The sequence below is a fragment of the Chaetura pelagica genome, unplaced genomic scaffold, assembly GCF_000747805.2.
Source record: "Chaetura pelagica isolate M959 unplaced genomic scaffold, ChaPel_1.0 scaffold83, whole genome shotgun sequence".
Lineage (NCBI taxonomy): Eukaryota > Metazoa > Chordata > Aves > Apodiformes > Apodidae > Chaetura > Chaetura pelagica.
Window position 1 is genome coordinate 3,451,189 of NW_009952893.1, and position 14,602 is coordinate 3,465,790.

Sequence of the window (14,602 nt, forward strand, 5' to 3'; positions counted from 1 at the left end):
TTACTAACAGCTCAGATATGTCTTATTCTCTACCTATGGAAGTTTTGCTTTTATTACAATTTCTGGTCACAGAAATTACCAGGACATCTTTAAACCTACACTGTCTGTAAAGAACAAGGTAAAGCCAATTGTTTGCATATGATTTTAAGCCTATCCAAGCTGACGTACCTTCACAGGAGTCTCATGAGAGACATTAGGAGGGAGCAGTAATTACATATCAGATTTGTTAGGTAAAAAAATAAAAAAGTTAAGGTCAAACTTTATGTGGCACTGTGGCAAAAGAGGCATTCAGTTCTGCATTATTCTTCAAGTTCACTAAGTTGCAGTTACCATCATATATTTGCTAACAGTGAACACTATTTCTTAACCAAATAACGTCTACATCCCTCTTTTCTCTGCAGACGAAACTGCAATGGGTCATTGCTACCTTAGACCACAGCTTGTTTTGCTACAGTCCTCCTAGCTAGCCTAAACAGCAGTCAGTGGCATTAATTAGTTATATACACGAGTCAGTCACACCCATCATTACAAATATGTTCTAGTTTATTTTCTGTACAATGTATGTATACATATTTTTTTTAAACCAATCCCTTATTTCTTTATCTCAAGCACTCCAATGGTTAAGGGCAAGCTGGGGAAAAAAAAAAAAAAAAAAGAAAAATCAAACATAAAAGGTTAGTAAATTTCAAGTCTGTAGTGGTTCTAGTTTAAGAGCAAAAGGGAAACGTTGTGCTCATGCTGTGAGCAGGGTTGGCAAAAAGAAAGGCAAAAAGAGACACAGATTGTATTTTTCTCTGAAGTCAAAAATCTAGAAAACTGAATAACGTTAGTCCAAAGGGATGTAAAAGTAAAAAGGGCATTTTATTCAATGCACAACTAGAGCCATTAATAATTTTTCTTCCACAGAGGCCCTGAGACTCAAGTTAAATAGACTTTCCCAATCATGTGTTTCATGTGAAGTCAAACTTAAAGCTCTATATGCATAAACATTTGGTATATATAAGAGTGGACCCATTTTTAAAAAGTGAAGCAATAAAATCCACATGACAAACAAATGAAAGAACAAGTTGATTGGAGGCCTCTGTCCTATCAGGCTGTATGTCCAATAAAATGTAAAATGCAGCATACATTTGCTCAATCTAAAATTTTTGTGATGATTTATTGCAAATTGCACTTGGCAGTTCACCACACCTATGGAAAACTGGCCCCCTTGTTGGTTCATTCACACAGTCTTTTAACACCACATACAAGTCACCAGTAGAAAGATCTTGATAGAAAGTTTGCTGCTGTGCTGAGCCAGCTTGCTGCACCTTCTGGGTGTGACCCAACACGAGACACTGCTTTGTCCTGTTCCTTAGTCGGGCTTTCATCTTCTGGTAAGTATTCAGGTAGATCTGTATTCTGCTCTACTTCCACCGGAGTATCTTGGAATGGAACCAGCATCTGATAAAACACAACATTAAATTATGTCAGATGTTGGATCTTAAAAAAAACATGACTGGAAGTTACCCATATATACACATTCAGGATTACAGGCATCCATGCTGAGAGACTCTTCCTCACCCCCGATAAAGCAAGAATATAAATGCAACCTACTATGTATCTGGAATCTACTACACTTAGAAGACACACAAGGAAACTTTGACTTAACATGGAAGATAAAATATCATATAAATAAAGACAGCCTTTTTAGTGCAGTTGGGAAATCTAAACACTTCAGCAACTGCAGGCAAAAAAAAAAATTAAACAAATTACAGTATATTTGTCCTTCTGAACAGTAAGTTCTGTAACACTGTTCTGTGGATGCCTGTCCTGACAGGACACCCTTTATTCTCCTTGTATTGTAATGTAGCACTCTCACTTAGAAAAATTTGCCTGGCATCACATGTTACGGGCATAGAGGTGCTGGTGTTGAGGAGACAGCCAAACTAGAGCAATCAGTATTTAGAAATATACATATCTTACCTCCTCACCACTTTCACTTTTCACAACTTGCTGTGCCTTCATAACTTTGGTGGACGCTATTGCTGTTGCCAATGCCTACAAGTACAAAGGAAAAATCAAGAGTTTAGTGTCAAAGAACACAATATTGTAACGATATGGAGGGTTATGGAGCACTTACCTCTGCTTTTAAGTCTGAGCGAATTCGGACCACACACCTTTGAACAGCCATTTGAAAGGTAAAACTAATAACACCTTTAATTTTCAACAAGGCTTCTTCACAAAGATTCCTTCGAGACTGAAAAACAAACAAAAAATCCACCCCAAAATAAAGTACTTGCGTAATACACCACATGAAAATGCTAAAAACTGTTAAAGAATTCCCGTATGTCTGAGGGCAGGTGGTTGTAAAAGAAAAAAATGCAACTTACATTTCAGTGCACAAATATTAGACTCCCTTGCCACAAAAGAAAAAAAATGCTTACACTTTAAAAGTCAAAGAAGGATGGAATCAACTGTAAATAATTAGAGAAAAGTGCTGAAAAGCAAAGAATGTTTTTCTCCGTATGATCAGCTAAACAGTCCCCTCTGGTTAAGTTCTGATTGACTGAAGTGCTCATTGATGAGTAGTTAGTGTTTAAGTTGCTATTTATCAGACACCTTGGCTCCATACTGACTGAATGCATCAAAGCAGCTGTTGTATCTTTCTGCTGCTTCATCTGTGGCAGCTCACAGACATCACTGCACAGCACAAGCTCAAGTCTTATTTCAAAGGGAAAAATACTTAGTTGATGACCCACAAAATGCTATGTTTAAAGCAAGTGACATCACCTAGTGTGCTGTAACATTACATTGACCTGTACTAGTTGCATCTGTTCAACATAATCTTAAAATGTTTGGCTTTTTTCCCTTTTAATATTTGCACAAGATGGTTGCAACAAAAAGGATTAAAATATACTTGGAGAGACTGCTAGCACAGAAGAGGAAAAAAGAAAAGATGCACTGTACCAGAAATAAACTGAGAGACTCACACAGTTCAAAATAATGATGTATTTAACTTTTAAGTTTCTACAAGGTTTTAAATAATAAGCTATTTCAAAGCATATTTATATTAGTTTAACAAATAATGAATGGTCAGTACTTGGGACAGTTTTAAGCATGACAAGTACATTAACATCTTTTAATATCTAGAAGAGCAAACTGAAGCACTTTGAGGTTTGGGGTTTTTTTGGCAGTTTACATATATACTGAAACAATTCATGTGTATAAGTTTATGTATTGAAATAATTAACATTTACGACTGTTAAAAAATAACATTGCTGGATAGGCTACACAGCAAATTTTTGATGCAAAACTGAAAAGTCAAAACTACTTTCAGACACAAGAAGAAACACATTCAGCTTCCTAGCCTCCATAATTGATACTTACACGGGTATACAGAAATTTTGTGAAAAAAAAAATTGCCTTTTTACTCTTGAGATCGCAGGTTAAGTCACAGGTACTTCAGTTTAATTCAAAGTGAGGCTTTCAGTGATAACTGATGAATCACTTCTTAAAGACAAAACTTACCAAGATCCATAGAGACTCCATAAAAAGCTGGAAGCATGGCAGGCAGCAGCCTTGTGAGACAAATGTCATTCACAACGTCTAACTACAGTAACTATGCACAGAGCCCAGCAATGCACACTAAGACATCTTTCTGCATGGTGCTCCTGAAGCATAGGCACAGGGCAGGACAGGTGAAATTTAGGTTATTTATCACATACCTTGTAGTCTAGCATGCAGTCCTGCTAGACAACTGAACACTGATTACCATACCCTACTAAATACTACTAAAATGTACTGCTTGATTTTTAACTTTTTTAAAAGCTTACAATCAAATTTGATAATTAGATCTTGAAATAAAAACATCTGACCCCAGACTGAAAAGGCAACCTTTCTCCTCCCTTCCTGAAATAATAAATACCTACTATTTGAGGTTTTGAAATCCACAAGCATTGATAGGATTTGCAATAATTCCTAACAGGGGCTTCTTTATACCTTTTAACACTTGTGTGCCACCTAATATTCTTTGCTTAAGCAGGGAATAAACTGTTGAATGAAACTAAGCTGCTTTTATCGTTCACATCTCTCATCCTCCTAGTCCCAACTTATCCGGAAATTTAAAATCACATTAAACATCCCTGCAGGGTGGGCACCTGGAGCATCACATTTTTTCAATAATCTGATGAAGTACAGAGCTATGTTCACTAGCCATCTCCAGCCAGCACAGTCAGATTTTTCTTTTCCTCGACAACAAGTTTCAAAACATACTGGTGAGCTCTAAGCAACTATAGAAGCCTACAGTTTTGCTCTCTGGAGTTGAATATCTAAATATCTTACACTTTCTGAGAGTACTTTTGCCACAGCATTTAAAAGAGAAACTCCAGAAATCTCATGAAATTCCACTTGTTAAAGAACATAAAGAAACACTTAAGACAGAATCATAGACTATAGCCAGAATATATAAATTTCCAAAGTGGAAGTGGATGAGATTTCATGCTTGGAGGTACCTGTGAACAAATGAACCACAAGCTTAAAAACAATGCAAACCTAGCAGGAGACAACCAATTGGACTGAATTAAAACAAACTTCAGAATACAATAGCTGATGGTGTTGACAAAGCACTGCCATTCTAGAGAGCAAATGCTGGAAGGACAACTGTAAAAAATATTTACTTTGTATAAAGTGAGCTAGAGCAGCATGTTATTTCTAAAGGAATTAGCTATGGTCTTATGAAAACAGTACGACGGGTATGCTGTTAATAAACTGGGCCTGTGGACATGCTTACTTGGCAAAATGTAAAGCAACAAAGCAAAGGATCAGGTTTGATCATTTAAAATGGGTACAAAACTGAAGATACAGAGTCCGGAGGGCACTTGTGGATAACATGCTTAAACAGTCTACATGCTGTTTGGCAGCCGTAAAAAGGCAAACATGGCCCTGGGGTGTTATCTACAGGGGTATGGTAGATAAATCCGTACAAGTTATTCTGACATTACATAAAGACTCAGTGAGACCTCATTAACTCAGATGCCATTCTGGTCACTACAGTAGAAAAGATCTCACAGACAATGAAAAGATGTAGCAAAAACAGCTCGAAGAAAAAAAAACAAACCCAGCATTTCTAAATTAAGAATAATAATCTGAAAAAATTATCTAAAATCTCTCCTATCTAAAAGGAAACTTTTTTTACCACATCAATATAACCACAAAATACCAATATAACCACTGCTGGAGGTACCGTATTTATTCCATTCTTTCTTGAAAAAGGAAAGAAAATTGGGAGAGGTAGAAATAGTGGTGAGTTTTTTTAGAGTAATTAGAAAACCATCAAGCAAACTCCCACAAAACATCATCTTCAGATATTTTGAATAAGCTCAATTTATGCAAGATTTTATACACCTCTTGTGATTCAAAATACAATTCACAGAAATTGCTGACAACAATGCCACACAAGTATCCTGAACACATTATTTTTGTGGGCAAAACACAGCTCAGTACATGGCATGCCTTATTTACATAACTGCTGAAGTTTTCCTTACCGAATCATCAAGGCCATCTATATGCAAAACCACTGTCTTGGCACGCTTATTTGTGCTGCCCAGGAAAAACTGGGCTTTCCGTCGACGATAATTCATCTCATTCACATTGTCCGTGTCTGACATGTTGGAAGACTGAAGGATATCATAGACTTCAGAAGCTAAAAGTTTAGTCTCTCCTGGTGTAGTGGTTCTTGAAGAAGAAAAAAAAAAAAGGGGGAGGATTAGGATTTGTAAATATTTGTTTTTATAGTAGTACTCCAGATAGTTGCTGATTATGTCCTTGCAACTGGAATACTCCACATGCTACAACAATACAATTATACAGTCAATACAAAGCAAAGGGAGAGGAATTTCCGTTCCCGTACTCCAATTTTTGTATCAATCTCTTAATTCTAGTATCATTATGAACAGGTGTGTTCTCAACACAAATACAGTTCACACCAGTTTGACAACTCCAGAGAAAATAGGGTAGTAGATGCTCAGTGCACCACTGTTACTTTTTTCATATTGAGCTTTTTTTTAAAAAAAAAAACTCCAACTGCCTTGTGACACATTTAGTTGTTCACTTTTTACACAGTAATTTATCTGTAGAACTGTAACCCTTCCAAGTGTTTTCTTCTCCAAAGTTGCTGAGCATCAACAGGAAAGCAAGATTCCAAATTTTCTTAAAGAAACCAAAGGTTGTTTCTGGTTAGACTAATATGGTAACTTTTTAAGATGAGAAAAAAAAAGTTAATTTATTATTGATTAAAATTAAATTTAATAAGGTACTAATATAAATCTGTTGTCTGAATTCAGCCCTGTGATTCAGCCAGTGATTTAAAGCTACATACAGAAACAAAATTATTACTGCATCAACTTGCAATTAATCTTATAATAATTAATGAGAGGTTTGTTACTAACAAGTACTTTTAGACTTCCTTTTTTTTTCCATTTAACTTCCTTAATACCTATACATTAAACACATTTTCCATCCTATATTATGGACAAGAAAGGGCACTGAAGCAAGGTGTGCTAGTAGTTCTGGAGTTTTTAACTCATGGGGATTCCAGCTATTGCTTTTTTTTTTTTTTTTAAATAAATAAATTCCCTGCTCCTTGTTTTGGGCAGAAGAAAGAGTGAGTTCTTGTGATCATTCAGTACACTGATAACATTCAAAATAAAACAACAACAACAAAAAACCAAACCAAGAAAAAAGGTAGAAAGGGCAGTAAGCAAACAACACCTAAAAAAGCAAAGCATTTTAGCATATGTTCTGTTTTCAATACATGCTTCTGTTCTGCACTCTTAAAATAAAAAATAAACTTATTTAATTCACAGAAACAAGTGCTGGGAACTCAGAAATACTTCAACCTTCCACATTTTTTTAGATAAAGCTGTAAAACAGATCATAAAGCTGTGCAAGCTAGTATCTTGAGGCAGCAATAAAGCAGCTCATGCAAAAGTCACATCTTACTGAGATACTAAAAAATCTACCCACCTGTTAGTTTTGGCAAATTCTTTCAACAACCACTACAACAATCCTGTCCGTATCAAGTGATTAACAATGGAGGAGGGTTTTTTTTAGTAAGTTTAAATACAGTTAACTAAGCACACTATTGTTATCCCACTATGCTGTTGGTAAGTTTTTGCTTGAATACAATTATACTGCTGCATCCCAGAGTTAAAAAAAATGAAAAGAGATCAGTAAAAGAGAAATAAATACACTTACATTAGCCATAATATATACACATATATAGACATACATACATAGAAGAAAGATAATTTAGAGTTATCAATATCGGCAAATATAAAACATGTAAGTGCCTAAACGTAAGGAAATCAACAGTAACGTGCTCCCAATGTTACAGCTGGCATAGTTCTTGGAAAACTAATGACCCAAAAATAACGGCAACAACAAAATACTGAAACAACCTTGTGATTTGAAAATTAAAATTTAAATCCGATCTTACTTGATGCAAGTATTCTAAGATAATCCTAGAACAAGTCTATCACAGGTAAATGTTATGCATAGGCACACATACTACTTACATAAGCAACTTGGATAATATAATGTATTTTTGTAAATAAAAGATACTCCTATCTACCACTAAACTACAAGTAATAGTTACTCTCTTACATTAAATAAAGTAAAATCCCAAACACAAGATTTATATAAAGAGAATTTGTTGCAAAATGAGCAACTGACTGTGTAGCAAGAAGCATCATTAAAGTCAGACACTACACTAGACAGGCAGGAACAACAGATGTCAAGTATCTGATTGCAAATCAATCCCCAATAAAGGTATAAACCAGATTTAGTCTCTAGTAATGCAATACTACACTTTCAGCAACTCAGTTAAAACAAAGATCACAAAATTCCACACAAAGCCTTCTACAATGTTTAGTGTACTGGTAAAATAGTGAATGCAAGTTTTGCATCAGTTATTCTTTCATTATAGTAAGTTATACAACAGCTATTTAAATAATAGAAGCCTTCATATCAGGCTACATATAAGCAGGAATTTTTTTATTACGAGTGTGGTTGCCCAGAACAGGGGTAGAAACCCCATTCCTGGAGACATTCAGAGTCAGGTTGGACTAGTCTCTGACCAATCTGATGTAGTTGAAGATGCCCCCACGCATTGCACAGGGCTTGGACTAGACAACCTGTTAAGTTCCAAGTCAAACTAATTGGTGAGCCTTTGATGATTCTATGATCTTGAGGGAAAAAAATATAAATCTGTCTGGAAATAGGTATAATAAACCCTCTCAGTGTAAAACCAAGGTGACATTCAATATACTAGATTGGCAAAAAAAGACAAATACAACAAAACTACACGTAAAATTAAAACACAAAACAGTGGAAGGTTTTTTAAAAATAAGGATAACATATAGGCTATGATTTTGTTGCCTGAAATGAAAAATTTGCTACCTTAAGAGAAGGGGTTTCTGAGGGCACTGACAGAGGCCCTGTTGCACCTGCATGTCAGCAGTTTCAGACAACACTGCTCATAGCTGTCCAATTCAGCCTCCTGCCACCAGAGCAGCAGAAAGAAACTCCTGCTCATCTTTCCACCTCTCCTCCACACTTTATTCACTACTGAAGGTGCAGGTACATACTATGAAGTCACCATGCAGTTAGAGATTGTTCCAGTGACTGATTGAGAACAATCTCTTCAGGGAGGTGGCAGAGTCCCCCCAGTGCTGGACGCTTTCAAGATGAGATTGGGCAGCGTGCTAGTCTCACCTAGGTTCCCTTTCCCAGAAAAGGTTGGACCAGATGATGTCTCAAGGTCACTTCCAACCTGGGCTGTTTTATGACTCTATGACCAGTGTTCTGCTACTCTGCAGAAATGGAAATGGAAGTCTCTAGGTAGAGCAAAGGAAGTTACTAAGAGTTGGTTACCATCTCTTTCAGAAGCAGTAACATATTACTTCAAGCAAGATTCAGAAGATGCCTGTCAGAAACCCAGGCCTTTAATTTTCACTGTCTTCTTGAATTCCTGTCATCCTAGATTGCTGCCTGTCCTTCCATTATGTTCACCCAAGGCTGGCTGTATAAGTACTGTGAACACAGAATCTAAGTGACATGTGCTGTATCTGCCAGAAAAGGATACAAAAAATAGTTCTCATTTTCTTCACAATTAAAAATAACTTCATAAACATGAGCCAAGTGCTGCAGTGGTTTTATTAGCATAAAAAGACTTTTTTTTTTAAGTTTTAGCTAAACTTAAAGGACGCAAAAATTATTGGCTACAACTCCAAAGGTGTATGTGATGTGGGTTAAGTCCATGTGCTTGGAAAGAATGTGTAAGCAGCACATAGCACTAGGCTGTACAACCAGTATGTAACTTGAGTATACACACAGCACCAAAAGTGGTAATAGAATGGCCCTGACAACCCTCCTAGCATAGCTGCATCTGACAAAGGTAACAAAGAAAGTTATGCTTCTTTCTTTAGAAAAAGCATAAAGGCTGAGAAAGACTAATACAGTGGATTTTCCCCTTTTTAAGAAAGACAGGATATACTTTTAGAAATATATATGATGGGTAGCGTTTTTTTATATATATGTGCATGTAAAACACAACCTTATCCTTTTTAAAGCTATATTTTTAAATAAACATATATGTACATACGTGTACATTACATACACACTCCTATGACAGAAGAAACAGATGCAGCCATATCCCTGCTCTAAGTACAGCAGACCCCATGCACAGGCACAGAAACTACCACATGCGTTCCTTAGAGGCATACATTGTACTCTACAGACGCATTAGCCAAACAAGTAACAAACATAACAGCATTTCATTAGAGTGTTTCTACTGAGTTTATAACGTAGAGACAGGAGGTTTTCAAATTAAAGAGGGCACCTTCCTTTGCCAGAGATTCAATTACATCCCAGATTCTATCAAAAAAGAGAGTTGTGCCATTTAATTTTGGAATTCTCACTCCTACAGTGATACCGCTTTTGCTTGTATTTGCTCAGTTTGTCCACTACCCACAATAAGATGACAAATTACCCATTCATGAAATGTCAAGGCTCCTGATAATCTTTGAGCTATCATTTTGACCACTGGGAAGGTGATGGAACAAATCTGGAAACAACTTCCTCCAGCCACATGAAGAACAAGAGGTTACCAGTTAAGAGTGAGCACGGATTTACAAAGAGGAAGTCATGCCTGACCACACAGCCTTCTACAATGAAATTACTGCCTTTGCGACTGAGGGGAAAGCAGTGCATCTTGTCTTTTGACACTGTCTCCTATCTAATCATCATAGAGAAACTGATGAAGCATGGACTTGGTGAGCAGACAGCGAGGTATATTGAAAACTGGTTGGATGGCCAGGCCCAGAAGGTGGTGATCATAGCCATAAACTCTAGCTGAAGGCCAGTATCTAACTATGAACTCCATGGGTCAATACTGAGTCCAGTCTGGTTCAGTATAGTTATTAATGATCTGGATGATGGGGCAGAGTGGCCCCTCAGCAAGTCTGCAGTTGACACAAAACAGGAAGGAGCAGCTGATACACCAGAGGGTCATGCTGCCACTAGACAGACTTCTACAGGCTGGTGAAATTGAATGATATGAACCTCATGAAGTTCAACAGTGGGAAGTGCTAAGTCCTGTCCTGGGGGAGGAACAACCCCAGGCACCAGCACAGGCTGGGGGCTGACCAGCTGTAAAACAGTTTTGCAGAGAAGACCCTGGCGGACATGAAGCTCAATGTTAGCCAGGAAAATGCCCTGGCAGCAAAGAAGGCAAACGGTATCCTGGGCTGTATTGGGAGGAACATTGCCAGCAGGTGGAGATGACCCTGCCCCTTTTTTCAGCACTGGTGAGGCCACACCTGGAGTGCTCTGTCCGGGTCTGGGCTCCCCAAAACACAGGAGAGATGGACATGATGGAGAGAATCCAGTGAAGTATCAGATAGAGAATTAAGGGGCTGATGAGGAAAGGCTGAAAGAGTTGGGACTGTTCAGCCTAGAGATGAGAAGGATCAGGGGGACATCTTATCCAATGTATATAATTATCTGAAGCAACTGTGCAAGAAGAGTGCCAAAATTTTTCTAATAGTTGTCAATGGTAGTAGCAGAGGCAGTGGGCACAAACTGAAACACAGCTAATTCCCTCTGAATATCAGGAAACACTTCTTCACTGATATCAAAAGTGAAGGTGACCAAGCATCGCCACAGGTTGCCCAGAGAGGCTGTGGAGTTGCCATCCTTGGATATTTTCAAAGACCATCTGGACATGGTCTGGGCAATGTGGCTTAGGCGACCTTGCCTGAGTTGAGGGGTTGGACCAGATGACCTGCAGAGGTCCTTTCCAACCCCAACCATCCTGTGATTCTGTGAACACATACTAGGAATTGAGAAGTCATTAGGTAAATTCTAACAGCAATGTACATGGAGCATATACATTTTTATCTACTTGTGGATATCTTTTTTCCAGTTAAGAGCATTTTAGAAGATAAGCTTTTATATAAGTAAAGCAAAAACATACTACATTTTCCTGCCAACTGTTCAATGCTCTGTGCTAAATTGTTTTATCTTAAGGCATCATGAACTAAAAGCAAGGCAAGACGGAAAAGGGGACTTCATTCTCAAAGTCATTAAACAATTTTCTAATTAATATTTCAGGCATTTTCACCTTAGCTTACAGCATAATCTTACTAGCCACAGTCATCAAGGGTAAGCTACTGAGCTTATTACACCTCATAATAAAAATTTAAAAACTTGTAATACAAAACTTAAAAATCCAGTAGTTTGAGCAGGACACCAATTTTAGGAAAACACTGCTCCAAGTTTCCTCCCTCAATCTATAGCAGTTTTTTGTCATTTATTACAAAGAGGAAGTAATGCCTGACCACACAGCCTTCTACAATGAAATTACTGCCTTTGCGACTGAGGGGAAAGCAGTGCATCTTGTCTTTTGGCACTGTCTCCTATCTAATCATCATAGAGAAACTGATGAAGCATGGACTTGGTGAGCAGACAGCGAGGTATATTGAAAACTGGTTGGATGGCCAGGCCCAGAAGGTGGTGATCATAGCCATAAACTCTAGCTGAAGGCCAGTATCTAACTATGAACTCCATGGGTCAATACTGAGTCCAGTCTGGTTCAGTATAGTTATTAATGATCTGGATGATGGGGCAGAGTGGCCCCTCAGCAAGTCTGCAGTTGACACAAAACAGGAAGGAGCAGCTGATACACCAGAGGGTCATGCTGCCACTAGACAGACTTCTACAGGCTGGTGAAATTGAATGATATGAACCTCATGAAGTTCAACAGTGGGAAGTGCTAAGTCCTGTCCTGGGGGAGGAACAACCCCAGGCACCAGCACAGGCTGGGGGCTGACCAGCTGTAAAACAGTTTTGCAGAGAAGACCCTGGCGGACATGAAGCTCAATGTTAGCCAGGAAAATGCCCTGGCAGCAAAGAAGGCAAACGGTATCCTGGGCTGTATTGGGAGGAACATTGCCAGCAGGTGGAGATGACCCTGCCCCTTTTTTCAGCACTGGTGAGGCCACACCTGGAGTGCTCTGTCCGGGTCTGGGCTCCCCAAAACACAGGAGAGATGGACATGATGGAGAGAATCCAGTGAAGTATCAGATAGAGAATTAAGGGGCTGATGAGGAAAGGCTGAAAGAGTTGGGACTGTTCAGCCTGGAGATGAGAAGGATCAGGGGGACATCTTATCCAATGTATATAATTATCTGAAGCAACTGTGCAAGAAGAGTGCCAAAATTTTTCTAATAGTTGTCAATGGTAGTAGCAGAGGCAGTGGGCACAAACTGAAACACAGCTAATTCCCTCTGAATATCAGGAAACACTTCTTCACTGATATCAAAAGTGAAGGTGACCAAGCATCGCCACAGGTTGCCCAGAGAGGCTGTGGAGTTGCCATCCTTGGATATTTTCAAAGACCATCTGGACATGGTCTGGGCAATGTGGCTTAGGCGACCTTGCCTGAGTTGAGGGGTTGGACCAGATGACCTGCAGAGGTCCTTTCCAACCCCAACCATCCTGTGATTCTGTGAACACATACTAGGAATTGAGAAGTCATTAGGTAAATTCTAACAGCAATGTACATGGAGCATATACATTTTTATCTACTTGTGGATATCTTTTTTCCAGTTAAGAGCATTTTAGAAGATAAGCTTTTATATAAGTAAAGCAAAAACATACTACATTTTCCTGCCAACTGTTCAATGCTCTGTGCTAAATTGTTTTATCTTAAGGCATCATGAACTAAAAGCAAGGCAAGACGGAAAAGGGGACTTCATTCTCAAAGTCATTAAACAATTTTCTAATTAATATTTCAGGCATTTTCACCTTAGCTTACAGCATAATCTTACTAGCCACAGTCATCAAGGGTAAGCTACTGAGCTTATTACACCTGATAATAAAAATTTAAAAACTTGTAATACAAAACTTAAAAATCCAGTAGTTTGAGCAGGACACCAATTTTAGGAAAACACTGCTCCAAGTTTCCTCCCTCAATCTATAGCAGTTTTTTGTCATTTAACTTAGGACAAAAATTATATTCAATAAATTGAGTGTAGAGCCAAAAATTAGATCACACAGGACTACTATAATCTCAAGTCAATTCAAAATGTCAATGTATATATATAAGCTCACTCAGGAGTTTATATTTTTCCCCTTGCAACAAAGCCTGGTGTAGTTCAAGAGTACTCAATTTGTAATCTAGGGACAAATTTCAGCCTTGAACAGATGGACTTTTTCTGCCAGGGTTGCTCAGGAATAAGACAGACCATTCTCAACTTCTAGCATTAGAAGTAGGCATCACTTCCACCTCAGGAAATATGGAGAAATGCTGAAGCTCATTCTCTGTCCAAGGCTGAGAAAGAGGGAAATTAGAAGTAGACTCTTTCTGTTATAGAACAGCCTGCTCCTTGAAAACCTGTTAAGATCCAAGCCAGAAAAATTCCATACTAGAACAGTGTATTTGCAGTATACCACCTATACATATTGTGACATTCAAGATGTATAGTGCTTGTCTTGAACAATCCAAGAGATAAGTGATGTACTCAGGCACTCAGGATATCTGATGTCTGTCTTGAGACATCCAAGAGTTAAACAAGATTTGTTGATGGACTAAAGAGAAGTCTCAGCAACCCACCCAATCGTTTTCCTTCCCCCCCTGCAATGTGCACCTGCGAACTGGGCAGTTAAGTGTGGGCCATGCTGAGATTGGAGACAAAGGAGTTCTACAGCTGGTGCTGGGAGCAGAATATCCAGTGATAACCAGGCCTTGGTATCTCATGAAAACCACCGACTTAGCAGGAAAAGATAAAGAGTGCCAGCCTCAAGCCACCTCCTAGGACTGAACCTTCACTGCAATAAACTAATACTGTGGTGCCAGCTGTCTCAACCTCCTCTTTTGCAGTGGCTGATCTTAGTAATTAGCCAAAGACTATCTGCAGGACATAGCACCCGATATTGTGTTATCTTTGTTTTGTCCTGGCAAGATCATAAAAAATTGCCACACATCTGAATACGAGATTGTGACACACATGTAACCACACTTTCCTATAAAGAATGTCTGCACTATATATATTTTTTCAGT

General features: G+C 38.3%; 1 protein-coding gene across 1 annotated transcript in view; it reads right to left on the minus strand.

The window, feature by feature from the left end:
• Positions 1 to 880: 880 nt before the first annotated feature.
• Positions 881 to 14,602, minus strand: part of ARMC1 (armadillo repeat containing 1) — a 30,787-nt gene continuing 17,065 nt past the window's right edge. Inside the window, exons 3-6 of the mRNA XM_009995547.1 lie at positions 5,526 to 5,715; positions 2,123 to 2,239; positions 1,966 to 2,040; positions 881 to 1,443 (exon numbers count right to left, since the gene is read on the minus strand). Of these exons, the coding sequence (XP_009993849.1) occupies positions 1,252 to 1,443; positions 1,966 to 2,040; positions 2,123 to 2,239; positions 5,526 to 5,715 (574 nt within the window). The 3' untranslated portion in view covers positions 881 to 1,251. The remainder of the gene's footprint in view (positions 1,444 to 1,965; positions 2,041 to 2,122; positions 2,240 to 5,525; positions 5,716 to 14,602) is intronic.